This window comes from Podarcis gaigeae, assembly GCF_964106915.1.
Source record: "Podarcis gaigeae genome assembly, chromosome: 5".
In the NCBI taxonomy this organism is placed as follows: domain Eukaryota; kingdom Metazoa; phylum Chordata; class Lepidosauria; order Squamata; family Lacertidae; genus Podarcis; species Podarcis gaigeae.
In genome coordinates, this window is record NC_139681.1 from 57,642,160 (window position 1) to 57,655,282 (window position 13,123).

At 49.1% G+C, this 13,123-nt stretch overlaps 1 protein-coding gene across 1 annotated transcript in view; it reads right to left on the bottom strand.

Annotated features, from left to right (window-relative positions):
• Positions 1-13,123, bottom strand: part of PDZD7 (PDZ domain containing 7) — a 29,848-nt gene that overhangs the window by 5,981 nt on the left and 10,744 nt on the right. The window contains exons 7-14 of the mRNA XM_083737931.1: positions 11,863-12,333; positions 10,770-10,955; positions 8,460-8,617; positions 6,343-6,434; positions 6,010-6,101; positions 4,880-4,951; positions 3,325-3,918; positions 2,281-2,381 (exon numbers count right to left, since the gene is read on the bottom strand). Of these exons, the coding sequence (XP_083594057.1) occupies positions 2,281-2,381; positions 3,325-3,918; positions 4,880-4,951; positions 6,010-6,101; positions 6,343-6,434; positions 8,460-8,617; positions 10,770-10,955; positions 11,863-12,333 (1,766 nt within the window). The remainder of the gene's footprint in view (positions 1-2,280; positions 2,382-3,324; positions 3,919-4,879; positions 4,952-6,009; positions 6,102-6,342; positions 6,435-8,459; positions 8,618-10,769; positions 10,956-11,862; positions 12,334-13,123) is intronic.

Below are 13,123 nucleotides of genomic sequence, written 5' to 3' on the forward strand. Positions count from 1 at the left end.
TTAGCAGAATAGACGGATCCCTGTGTATAGCAGTAATGCAAAAGCTAAGCTGGAGAGAGACTCCTGTCTCTGGGCTTGGCAGGGAGGTGGTCTGTCCGCAGAGAAGGGAGCTTTGAAGAAACTGGCAAGCCTTAGGTCAACACCCTCCTCCACCACCACCAGCCCTCCATAAATATCGCAGAGGAGTGTCACCTGTGCCTCTAGCCAGCCATTGACCGTTTCTCCCCACCACAGCAACCTGGGGGACCATTAGGCTTCCTCCCCTCCAGAGCCACCTGGCAATCTGGGCCTGCCGTCCCCTCAGTGAAGAGGCCACCAAGGGGGAAATCTAATTACAGCTGCTCCCGGGGACAGATGAAAAGTTGCCTGGTGGGCGGGCGGGCGGGCGGGCCAAGGCCCACAATGGTTCTTTGTCAGCGCCCGGCCTCATTACGCAGGCCTTGTGAAATGCCGCACAGCGCCCTGAACCATGGGGAACCCTAAATGGCACAATGGGGTGTGTATGCCTGCCGCTGGGTCCCTCGGCCTCATTATAGGACAAAGCACAATGAGCATTTACTTGGTGGGGAGGGGGCGGATGTCTTAAAAGGGTGAAACCGCGCAGGGAGGTTGGGCTGTGGGGATGTCAGATGGGAGGCGCAACCCCTTTGCCATGGAAGCGGCAATGTAAGTGGGTGGGGTGGGGGTCAGATTCCTGGTATGGCCACCACGGCACACTCTTCTGTTTGGGAGCCAGGAGACTGGCTTGCTCAACGTGAGTTGGTGGCTCCTTAGAAAGCTTTGATCACTCTTTCGCAAACACAGGGATCAGTGTGGCTCACTTGGGATTCCCCTGCTTGTGATCTAGTGATCCCATCCCAGTCCTGTGGTGATGGACTCTGAGACATATGGTAAATACTCTGGAATAAGGTGGGTCTGTTTTGTAGAGATGCCTTGAACTCTAGTTGTAGATTACGGGAAAATCCTGTGTTGCTAGCATAACCCAGTGTGTCCTCATACTGGGACAAAAAAGTGGGATAAAGACGTCATTGATTAATGAATAAATAGATCCAGGCTTTGCCGATGAAGGTCTCCCTCCCTGGCAAAGGGATATGATATGGCACACTTGTAGGATTGTTGTATTACCTTCCTGTATATGGATTTGACTGGCTGAAATCTCTCTCTCTCTCTTTTTTTACTCTTTCCACATTAGTCCCACTTATGCACCAATCTTTTTAGATTACAATGGTTTCATCAAGATCCTACAAGCTGCAATAGATTCCTCCATGCAGTCTTTTTCAGTTGTACAGTAAAAGTGTGCTTGCATTGAAAGCAATTTATTAATTCATAGCAATAGGAACAGAGGAGTAAATTTAGTAGGTTCTATGTGTCGCAGTTCCACACAGAAGCTGTTCATCTTTGGGGATTAAGCTCCCTTGCACTCGGGAGGAGTTACTTTTGAGTAAGCTTGCATAGGATTAAGGCTGCATGAACAGTGGTGCAGAGGGACAGGCTGCTTTGATGGGAGGAGGAGAGGGGAAGAACAGACTGTAGAGACAGCAAAGCGAGAGTATAGGGATTAGGGGAGGAGAGAGATTGCTGCCTGCTCTATTACAGACTCCCCTGGGTGACCTTGGCCAAATTGTTTCCCTGTTAGTATGGGGGATAGGAGGGAGGGTGCTGTCCTGCTCTGCTGGTGGTTTATGGGGGGGGGGGGAGAGGAGCTGGATGTGCAAGCTGCACAAATCCTATTGAAAGTGCACAGAGTAAGTGTTGTTTGCTGCATCCTGCAGAAGCTGTGTATGTTGCTGTGGGCAAACTGAGAAGAAATATATAATCGCTATGCAAAGATCAGCTACCCTAGGGAGAGCCCATGTGCTGCACTCCAGATCCTGTTGACCTCACACCATCCCTAACCATTGAGCCATGGTGACTTGGGCTGATGGGAGTTATAGTCCTGTAACATGGAGAGCACACACTACATTGGCTTCCTAGACCAGACTTTCTCAACCTTGGGCCCCCAGATGTTGGACTACAACTTCCACCATCCCTGGCCACTGTCCCTGCTAGCTAGGGATGGTGGGAATTGTAGTCCAATAACAGCTGGGGACCCAAGGTTGAGATAGGCTGGCCCAGGCCATCAATAACTGAGTAGTGCTTTGCTCTGGGTGTATGAGTGGGCTGATTGTAATACTCAGCTGCTAAGTAGAGAAACAAGGAAGGTTTGTGGGTGGGGGGTACCTGGCCTCTGTATGGAGCTGGTGCCGCTGAAAGCCAGCCTTGCTTTGCTGCTCTGCTTACCTCCAGTTCTCCACTCAGGGATGCTGCTCCTCCTGGAAAAATCTTTTCAATCTTCACCATTGGCTGCAATTTGGACTCTATCCCACCGGAAATACTGATCCCTGGAAAACAAAGTAGTTCTCTGTGAGCACTTGGTAGTAAGTTGGAAAAGTGGCTGAGCCAATACAATCCACTGCCAATACCATCCTCCCTGTCTGGAGAACAGGAGCACCAGGTGTGCCAACAGCCTGGAACAGCAGGTGGTGCCAGAGAGTTGGACACATGCTTCACTTGCAATTCGGCAAACAATAGGCCTGCAAACTCCTTAAGCACATGGTCTTCCCATTTGGTGTCCTGACCTTGTGAGGGAGCAGGACCAAGTCAAAAGGTTTTGCGGCTGGAAGCAAAAGACTTCTCCATGACTGTTAAAAGTGGCATAATACTGCTTTAAATGTATGGTGTGGATGAGACCTAATTCTAAACGGGTGTTCACCACCTTGTTTACCAGTCCTCCAAAGCAGGGTAGTCCTGCTGAAAAATCAGAGAGATTTCTGAACTTTCCCTTGTCAGGAGAAGGAGAGGTCCTTCAGCCTTCCAGATGTTACTGAACTACAGCTCCTGTCCTCCTTCACCATTGGCCACACTGGCTGGGGCTGATGGGAGTTGAGTCCAATCTCCCTTCTCCTGTTCTAGGGAAATGGGAAGTACAGTCCAGGCCACCACAGGGGAACACAAGCAACCTGGGTAGCAAATCATTGCAATGCTCTTCCCAGACTGAAGGGAGTCTGTAGCTGCTATCCACTTTGCTGGAGGTGACAGGAAATCTATCTGGATAGATAGATAGACAGGAAATCTGCTATCTATATGTGACCCCCCTCCCTTTGATACCTTCCAATGAATTGAAGCCTGAAATCTCAGATCTATTATTTTCGGTAGCCTGAGATTCCTCACCTCATAATAGTCAGAGTTGAGAGCTGTTTCCTTAGCTGTACGCAAATCACCTAGGAGGAAGGGCTGGGACCTTTGCTTCCGTTTCCAGGGCTGTCAGCGGTGCCTTTAACTTACCCAGAGACTGTTTGCTCTTGGACAGGTTGACCGTCAGCAGCTCATATTCTTCCTCCAGGACATCACTGGGGCCATTTTGGAGCAGGCCCTCTTGGTCAGCGGCCGGGGCGTCCTTGAAGAGCTGCTTCAGCTGGGGCCTACCTCTTCGGGGCCTGTTGACAGCAGAGTACAGGGTGTCCTTGGCAGGCTGGACTTCCCCATGTGGCCCCCACACTGTGGCTTTGCCATGGCTTGACTTGGGCGTGCGAGGCCTCCCTCGGCCAGGCCGCTCGTCCCCTTGCTGTTGGGGTTGCCCCGCCTCTTCCCGAGGGGGTGGTGCTCGCGTGGGGCTCGCTGACATTTTTGCGGGCTTGCTTAGGAACCAGTGGGGCTGTCCACCGCCCCCAGCAGTTGAGGCGGAGATGCTGTGGGAGGCGTAGGCATCCACTGGCACGTCGGGAAGAGGGGTATAGCCTCGGGGGTGAGTCCGTCTAGGGCTGGATGAGAGCTGCAGTCCTTTTATCCTATCCTTCAGCGCTGCTGCTGCTGCTTCCTCCGCCTCCCCTCCTTTCTCCTCGCTGGTCACTGGCTTCAGGAGGAAGCTGCCCCGGAAATCTGAAACCAGAATCACAGGATGTGACCATCACTCGATCAGCCCTCTCCTAGCAATCCTCAGAAAAGGGGAAAGCAACTGGGTGAGATGGGTCTAGTACTGTATCTGAATGCCTGAAGTGAACTTGGAAGGAACTGTAGCTCCATGGGAGAGCATCTGCTCTGCATGCAGGTCTCAGGTTCAGTCCCTGGCTAGGAATGTTCCCTGCCTGACACCCGTGAGAACTGCTTCCAGCCAATACCAAGCTGTTTCTACACCTATGGTCTGGGTTTTAGGCAGCTTCCTCTGTCCCTAACTTGTGGAAAGGACTGGAAATGTGTGGTTGAAGTTGGCTAATGCTTCCCAGTTCCTTGGTTGCACTGGTACTTCCATGCAGATAAGGATTTGTGAAATGGCAACCAACTTCAACCTTGTTCAAAACATAACATTTTGAGTTAATATCGCCATACTGAATACAAAAGAAATGGTTGTCTCGACTATGCTTCCTCGGCTGAGATTTTTTGGAGTTGTGTGTGTGTGTTAGCAGGAATCGCAAATATGGCCCTTCCCATTGGTTACCATAATACCTATGTGCCATTCTTGGTTCCTAGGTAAGGAGCTGGCTTAAAGCTCGTCAGTCCAATGGTCTTTGCAGAGCACCATCTCTCCCTATGAGCAGAGGCTCACAGAAGATTTTCACCAGCCCTGCTGCCTGAGTTAACTGCACCAGAGGTGCCAGATATTTGGGCCTGACACCCTCCTTTGCCAAACACACCACATTTTGTAGAAACCCCAACGCTGCAACTAGAACATCTCTTGCAAATGAAATTAAATGTGCACATTCATGCCATCTGTGTTATAACTCACTCCCAAACTCAAACTCAAAGTCTTTCCCCCCACATTGATTCCTAAGTACAGTATTTTGGGGGGCTACATTTAAGCACGGTGTGTGTGTGACCCCAAGGATGAAGGCTGGGGACTCACCAGGCACTGGGGTGATGAGATGTCTCTTGGGAGGTGTTTCTTGCTGTGCTGGGCGGAGAACAGGTGACCTCACTGTGAAGAGGGAAAGGTGGACAAATTGAGCTTCATTTTCTTTTGCACAGTGACCTTAGGTGGCATGGTGGCCAGCCCTTCTTCCTGGCTACTTTCTCCTAAGAGGTTAATTTCTAGAGAAAAGGGGGCTTCCGGGGCTTCGGATGTCAGGCCTTCTTCTTCTATAGAAGGCTTATTCGCCCTACTCCCATGAGAGTATTATATATGTATATATACATACACAAAGCTAAGCTCACACTCTGTGATGAAGGAGGATGTGCTATGTACATGTTCAGAAACTTCATCGTTCTTTGCATTAAGGATGGGGGAACCTGAGGCCTTCCAGATATTGCTGGACTCCACGTTCCATCAGCCTCAGCCACCATGGCCAAGGATCTGGGATCTTGGGAGTTAGAGCCCAGCCCCATCTTCAAGGACCATATGTTTCCCTTCCCTGCTTTACGCAACTCCAGGCTCAGTTGCTGGCACTCAGGGTAGGTTGAAGGCACAACCAGCAGTGGAGACTGGCAAGCCAAGGGACTGGCTGGGGCCCCTAGATAGTCAAAGGGTCCACTGCCACTTTTCTCACACTGCACGGGGCAATTGCTAGTTGCATGAATGACACTACATCCATTTTGCCCATGGGTGTAGCCAAGGAGGGCAGGGGGGCAGTTGTCCCCCAAATCAAGTAAATCAATAAAAATACTTAAGTAAGTTTCTGTCCCCTAACATGAAGCCTGCCCCTCCCCGCAACATAAATCCTGGCTTCACCCATGATTTTGTCTCTTGGTGCCAAGAAGAACTGAGCAGAAAAATCAACAGTCATTTGGAATAAATATTCAGATGGTTTGCAAGAAATGTTGATTCAGCTGAGCTCTCCCCAAATCACCCCATTTGCTTTCTTTTCAGGACAAATAAATAGACTGAAATAATCCTTTCCTCGTGGCAACCCTTTTAAATAGGAATGCTATCCACCAACTGCTTCTAGCATCCATAAAATGAAAGAGAGCTTTGAGAAGCCCCCCCATCCATCACCCCCTCCTTCTTCAACCTGTGATCCCTGCTGGTTTCTTCCTCACCTGTTCTGCTCTTCAGGGCATCATAGGCTTCGAGCTCCACCGGCACAACCATACTGTCAAAACGGCCCAGATCCGTGGGAGTGATCACACTCCTGTAAAAAAAAAAGTGGGAGAGAAGACTCCTGGGTGTCTGGTGGCTCAACTCTCTGCTCATGCAATGCAGCTGTTTTGGGGGAAGAACATGGCAAATAGCCAAAGAGCACCAGAAGGAAGCAATGGTCACCCTGGGCAAGGCTGGGATGATGTGTGCTGCCCTCCTGTGCTCCCTCTCCCCACCCTCTGAGTTTAGGGGTGCAGTTCAGCCTCCCACAGTTTCTTGCTTCCTGTTCCTACCTGATATCTCTGAGGAGAAGCAACTTTTCAGGCCGGTCGAGAATCGCCAGGAGTGGCCTCACCAGATCTTCCACCCCACTTTCTTGGATGTACTGTGTGTTGGGGAAAAAGTAACCATCAGCAGAGATCACCTGGCTATTCAGTTTGAAGCAGCAGCAGATCCCCTGATCCCCGTTACTACTCTTGTTGCCCAGCTCCCTCAAAAGGGAGGCCATCTTCCCCTAGGCTCAGGTGATGGGTGGGGAGTTTCATCCTGCTTTCTGTAGGGAACTCTCTCCCAGGCTAAGCAGGACTGAACTGCCTGGGCATCAACGGATGGCTGGGGGGGTTCAATCCAGCTTTCTGTTGGAATCCAGATGTGAGACAGGTATTCATTTGGGGAAAATGGGGAGGCCTGGCAGGCCAAAACAGACCAAAGGTGGTTCCCCCTCCCTGACCCAACGTTGGACTCATATGCCTCATCCTAGCTTCACATGGGCAACGTGTGGCCCCAGCCCTCTGCAAGCAATCAGTTCAGACTTCTGACAAGAGTCAGACAGAGAACAAGGCATGTCAGAGATACAGTGTGGTGCTGGTGTTACAGAAAGAGCCCAAGAAAATGGGCAGCCAGCCCACATTGGGCTCTGCTTCTTCCCATTGCTGGTTTCAGCGCTGCCCACCATTTGTAAGTGGCCCTCAACAGATTACTCCCAAGGGAGTGTGACCCTTGACAGGAAAATCTAAGAGAATACAGACAGTGGACCTATCTGCAGACTGAGCCATTTTAATCAGAATGCTATCCTTAAACATTTTAATAAAGCATTTCAAGGTTGCAGTCCTAGACACACGAGAATGTAACACACACACACACACACACACACACACACACACCCCGTGAACACAATTCAACATGCATAGGGTTGAATTGCATGCTTGGAGGTAGAAGTCTTTATTAGTTTATAGGATTCCTGATAAGCGATAAGTAATCCTGCCCTTAGCGGTCTTAGCAAAAAGAAACCCGTTTCAGGGTGGCTGCTGCATCAGGCTATCAAGCAATCCTCTCCCTGCCCTAGTTTCATTTGTCCCTCTCTGCACGAAGATTAGTGCCCCCCCCTCTCTTCCTTGGGCTTCACAGAAGCAATCTTGGGAATGAGTTTCAACAATGTGCTAGCTCAGAGCTCCCTCTAGTGGCACATCAAAGGCCAACAGGAATGGTGAGAAGTGGGAGGTACCAAACTGGTGAGGGCAAACATTCCATACCTTGCAAGTGTCCCAGAAAAACCAGGATATCACATTTTTTCTCACAAGAGGACACTGGCCTTTTTGGTGCTGTGACATTACGCACAGCAACCTCCCCCATCTTGTATGGCACCCATGCCCCAAAAGCACTGGGGGTTTTTTTGGAGGGGGTGCAGTACAAAATGGTGCAAGAACAAAGCACCAAAAATGGCCGCTGTCCTCTGGTGAAAAAAAATGGGAAGATGGCATCCTGGTTTTTTGCCTTTGATGCATTGGAGGGTATGTAAGACCTTCAAAGCTGCAGTGAAGGTTGGATTGCCAGACATACCAATGCCTGCTTTGCCCTACCAGATTTTCACCCTAAACCTGCACAGAATAGGCTCCAAATAAAAGCAAGCAAACCAACTGTGGCCACAAACACTCTTACTCCACTTTAAGAGTAGTCTCTCTCTCTCTCTCTCTCTCCCCCCAAAAGTCCTGGGAACTCTAGTTTGTCAAGGGAGCTAAGAACCGTTTGAAGATTTTCAACACATCACAAATCTCAGGATTCTTTGGTGGGGAAGCCATGACACTTAAAGCAAAATGAGAGGCTCTTAGTTAAATGAATGCAATGGGTGCGGACCAAAGCCTGCCAAACCAGTGAGACAAAACACAAGAGCCTCATGTTGGACCATCCTGTTAATCGTCCTGTTTGGCACTGCTGCTTCTGGGAAGCCTGTCAGCAACAGGACAAATGGGATGCTTTAAAGCACAGCCTTACGGAAGAGAGGTGCAAACGTAACTGAAGGCAGAGTGAGGCAACTATAGCTCATAAGTTGTTGCAAGACATTTCACAATCAAGGGAGAGATTGGCCCATTCAGGCACCATGGCGCACATGGCAGCTGTCCTCCATCCTTACCCGAGTGCAGTGTCTCAGCACAGCTGCCACTTCATCCTCCATCAGCAGCTTCCTGGCCATGTCTTCAATAAGCAGCAGGTGACTCTCGGTGACTTTGCTGCGCTCCGTGCCATTGTACTGGGGAGAGGAGCCCAAGGAGGGGAAAAGGCGGCCTTTTTCTGGGAGGGGCACCACAGAAAGTCAGTGCAAAAACATAATTCGGGAATAACAAAGCATGAGGCCATTAGCCACCTGGAACCACAAGCCAGAAATGTAAGCATGCACTTGAAATCTTTTGTCTGTGGGTAACTACTGGCATTGCACATGCAAGGTATTCTGTACCCACAAGTACCCCAGTGTAGATGAAGATGGTCAGGGTGCTGGATTTGGATGTGGGATGTTCAGGTGTTGTACATTCACAGCTGAGAAAGGAAAGGCGTGAAGAAGTAGCAATTGATAGCAACACAACACACACACACACACACACACACACACGGGTTTCCAAAGGCATGCGTGAAGCTACATGCTTGTTGGCCAGGCACAGCCTGCCTTCCTGCTCAGTTACCCCGTCTCAGAGTGCGGGTGACAATCTTCTGTACGACGCTAACTGCAGGCAAGAGGGTGAGATGGGAAGAAAGAGCAAAGACAAATAGTTTGGAAACTGTAGTGGAGAAGGGCAAATTGGAGGGAAGAGGGGACCATTTTGGACTGGTCTCTGCTCTGTCTGATGAAAAGGGAGAAAAGGAAAACTACTGCCATTCTGCCTTTTGGAGAAGTGTTTTTTTTCCACAATTTGTGCATGTCTGACAGGCAATGCTGTCTGTACCACCTCCTGGCTCCTACAGATTGTTTTATGTGTGTGTTCTTCAACCAGTCACGGTGGAATAATTGTGCATTAGTGATGGGTTTATACCAGGGCATCCACACATCTTTCTGCTTTCTTAGTTGTCCTGCAATGTTTCCCCAATGTTAGTGCATTCTTACCATATAGAGGGGCACGTCTGCGTCTAGTGCAACACAAGTGAAATGGTGCCCCCCCCCGCTCCAAACATTTGTGGTGCGAAAAGTTACAGGATTTCAGCAGCGAGTTACAGAATGTGCACTGACTGCGCAAAGCAGTATGCACGCCTTGGACCTTTGCAAGTGCAAACGCAGCAAAAGCAGAAGGGTGTATGACTGCCCCAATAGCATCACGAGCACAAATAATCACAGAAAAGATGCCTGAAGAAGACCATATTCCCTCATGGTCAAACCTTCCAGGGCCCACATACCAGTGGTGGGTGTGGCCAAAATGTATTACTGCACTTCAAAGGACCCAGCCCAGCCAGGTAAAATAACTAGACAAGAGCACAGAGCAGGGCCTGAGCAGAGTTTCTGAGGACCAGAGTGAGCGAGATCTGGAGAAGGGGCCACATTTGGCTCCTGGCCCTGAGGCTCCTCCCCCCTGACATAGGGAGGCAGGCTAGTATACAGTACAATTCTCTGTGCCACATTTCCCCATGTTTCCCAGAGACTTTTCCTGACACTTCCAGTTTAGTGATGAAATGCTGAAGAAAGGGTTATGACAACTTGTTCTGCCAAATGTGACCTCCAGAGGATTAATGTGCCTCACAGACAGACTCTGGCCACCTTCCTGCCTGTAGACAGACTCCTGCTCTAGCTGCTTCACATCAAAGCATCAGCATTTGGCAAATGCACTTCCGTTGTGCTCCCTTGTTGCTCGAGGCAAGAACCTCCCAACCAGTAGAAAGGATGAAAGGCCAAATGGAAAAGCCCTTAGCACAGAATGGAAGATGCTGTTTCTCAGTGCTCTACTAAATGAGCCAACAGCCCAGTCTACGTCCACCTGGTAAAATGGGCCCCTAATCTTGGCTAGGCCAGATTCCGGGGCCTTCTCTTTTGGTCATGGTTTGCGGAGAGAAATGGACAGCCAAGAAAGGAACAGAAATTCTCCAGCTCAGCTGTTGATATAAATAGGAATGGTGATTGGTTCCTCTGCCTGCTGGCTGGCAATCACATTCAGGCTGTGTACACACTATAAGCTTTAAAGCACATTCAAAACACACTCTTGCCCTTTCTGAGTATTGTAGTTTGTTAAGGGTCACTGGGAATTTTAACTCTGTGAGGGGAAATGCTCACACACTTGACAATCTATTATTCTCCCTGCTTCTGTCCCTGCCCAATAAAGGGGGAAAGCCTTGTAGTTAAAGGTTCCCTTCTCCCCACCCAAAATCTCAGTGGATCTTGCTGCCATGCGCAAGTTTACAATCAAGCAGGACCAGAGTACTGTGTTCTCTGGAGGATGCTAAAAACAGGACATCTTTTTGTTACCTTTCTCGCCATCAGACCGCGCTGGCGATTTGGACCGCCTCTGTGTCTCTGGTGACCCAGCTGCCGAGCTTGGCTTCCCTGTCCGGGTGCTTTTAAAGAACAGGTTCATGAGGGTTTTGGAGCGCTGGAGCGTGGCCTTCTTCTCTGGGGAGACCGGCTTCTCTTTCTTCCTCTGGCGTTTCTCCTCTGGGGCAAGAATCCAAAAATCATACCTGAAGATCACAGCCAGGGGATAACCCAAAATCTGATCCTTCCCCACTCCAGCCCCATTGACAGTGTATTGTGGGTACCATTTTAAGAAGGAGAAGAAAAGGTATCTGATTATATAACTTTCTGACTCTGCCTGTTAAATGGGGGCCAGAAACCTTCTGCATGATGGAACAAAATGCACAGACCAGTGTCTTTCAGATGTGCCATGGGATTTTCTCCTCTCTGCCTACATATTAAGGACCAGGACTGTTTAACAATAAGGTACATTTTCAGAACTCCCTAGTAGAGAAGTGGTCAATCAAATCCCTGTGGATAGGCTGCAAGCTGGACAGGAACACAATAGCACTCTGCCCACCTGCGATTCCCAGCAGCTGATACTCAGAGGTGTAATGTCTCTGACAGTGGAGGTAGAACACAACCATGGCTGGTAGCCACTGATAGACTTATCTTCCATGAATTTGGCCAATCCTCTTCTCTTTGCTTTATCCCTCTCTCCTTCTTCCTCCATGAAATTATTTCCTGGGTCCACATTTAATATTTGACATCATAATAATGTTGCATTAATGCAGAATGAAACGGGGAGGGAAATGTAAGCTTTCCAAAACTGCAACCCTCCTGATTTACACTACATTATTGCCATTATTGCTATAATGATAATGATGATAACAGCAGCAGCAATCTCAATTCTCTCAGTATTTATGTAGTCAAAACAGAAAGGTACCCCTATCACCCCAGTGGCTCAATAAAGACTGAGCATGCTCAGTGTGCATGGAATGCTCCCTGGGGGGAAACGGGACACGGGGAGGGCGACTGGAAGGAGTACCTAGAATCCTGTTGCAGTTTCCATGAACCATGGTAAGAATAATGGTCCCATGGCACCTACCATAAATGGTCAGATAGCTCTGCGATCTCTTGATGGGCTGTCGTGGACGGCTGAGTGCCAGAAGGAGGGCAGTTTTAGGGGAGGGGTCTGTTGTCTCTCTGCTGGCAAAGGGCCGGTGCTTCTTCAAGCGGAAGGACTCTTTGAGGCTCTCGGTGCGGATGGCGGTGTCTTTCAGGATCTTCAAGGGCTCCACAACCCGTCGGGTCTCCATCACCAGACTCCCCGAATAGGAGGCACCGTCCGACAGCGGATCAGTCTGCATGGCGGTCTCTGCTCTCTCCAAGGTGTGTCTCTGGACTGGCAGTTCAGCAGAGATGCCAACATCTACCATGCAACTTTGTGCTGCTGAGCTGGGGATCGGGGCCATGAACAGGCCATTCATGGAGCTGAAGGGGGTGCCTGAGGAGTAGGATGATGCAGAGGAGCTGGATTCCGAGGTCTGGGACAGCTCCTGCAACTGGCCATTGGTCACTGTGTGGAGAGAGAGAGAAAGAAAGGGAGAGAGAGAGATGAGCATTATAGGAGTCTTTCCTGTTTTGACAATCCATGTTAGTACAATAAATGCACAGAAGCTACCCATTATTGCACACAGGCCAAATGACTTACATTGCTTTTGTTGTGGGAATATTGCATTTCCACAGCAAGGAATGTGCTACAACTTTGTATCTGGGGAAAAACAACAACCCCAATTGTTGTGCCAGATAGTTCAAGCACTGCTATTATTATTGCTGTGTGGAATGAGATTATGAGTGTGCCATGGATACCCACCTGATACTGAGTTAGATGTACAGTGGTACCTTGGTTCTCAAATGCCTTGGTACTCAAACAACTTGGAGCCCAAACACTGCAAACCCAGAAGTAAGTGTTCTGGTTTGTGAACTGTTTTCAGAAGTCAAACATGCTCCGTTTTGAGTGTTACGCTTCCGTTTGGAGTGCCACACTTCCGATTTGAGTGTTACGCTGAGGTCTGTCTATTTTTGCTATTTATTTTGCGTTTTTGTTTTTGTGGCTCTTTTTTGTTTTTGTGACTGTGTGGAACCCAGTTCAGCTACTGATTGATCGATTATGTGACTGCAGTACATTGTTTATTGCTTTCATTTTATGGATCAGTGGTCTCATTAGACAGTAAAATTCATGTTAAACTGCTGTTTTAGGAGTTGTTTTTAAAAGTCTGGAATGGATTAATCCATTTTGCATTACTTTATGGGAAAGCACACCTTGGTTTTGGAATGCTTTAGTTTTGGAATGGACTTCTGGAATG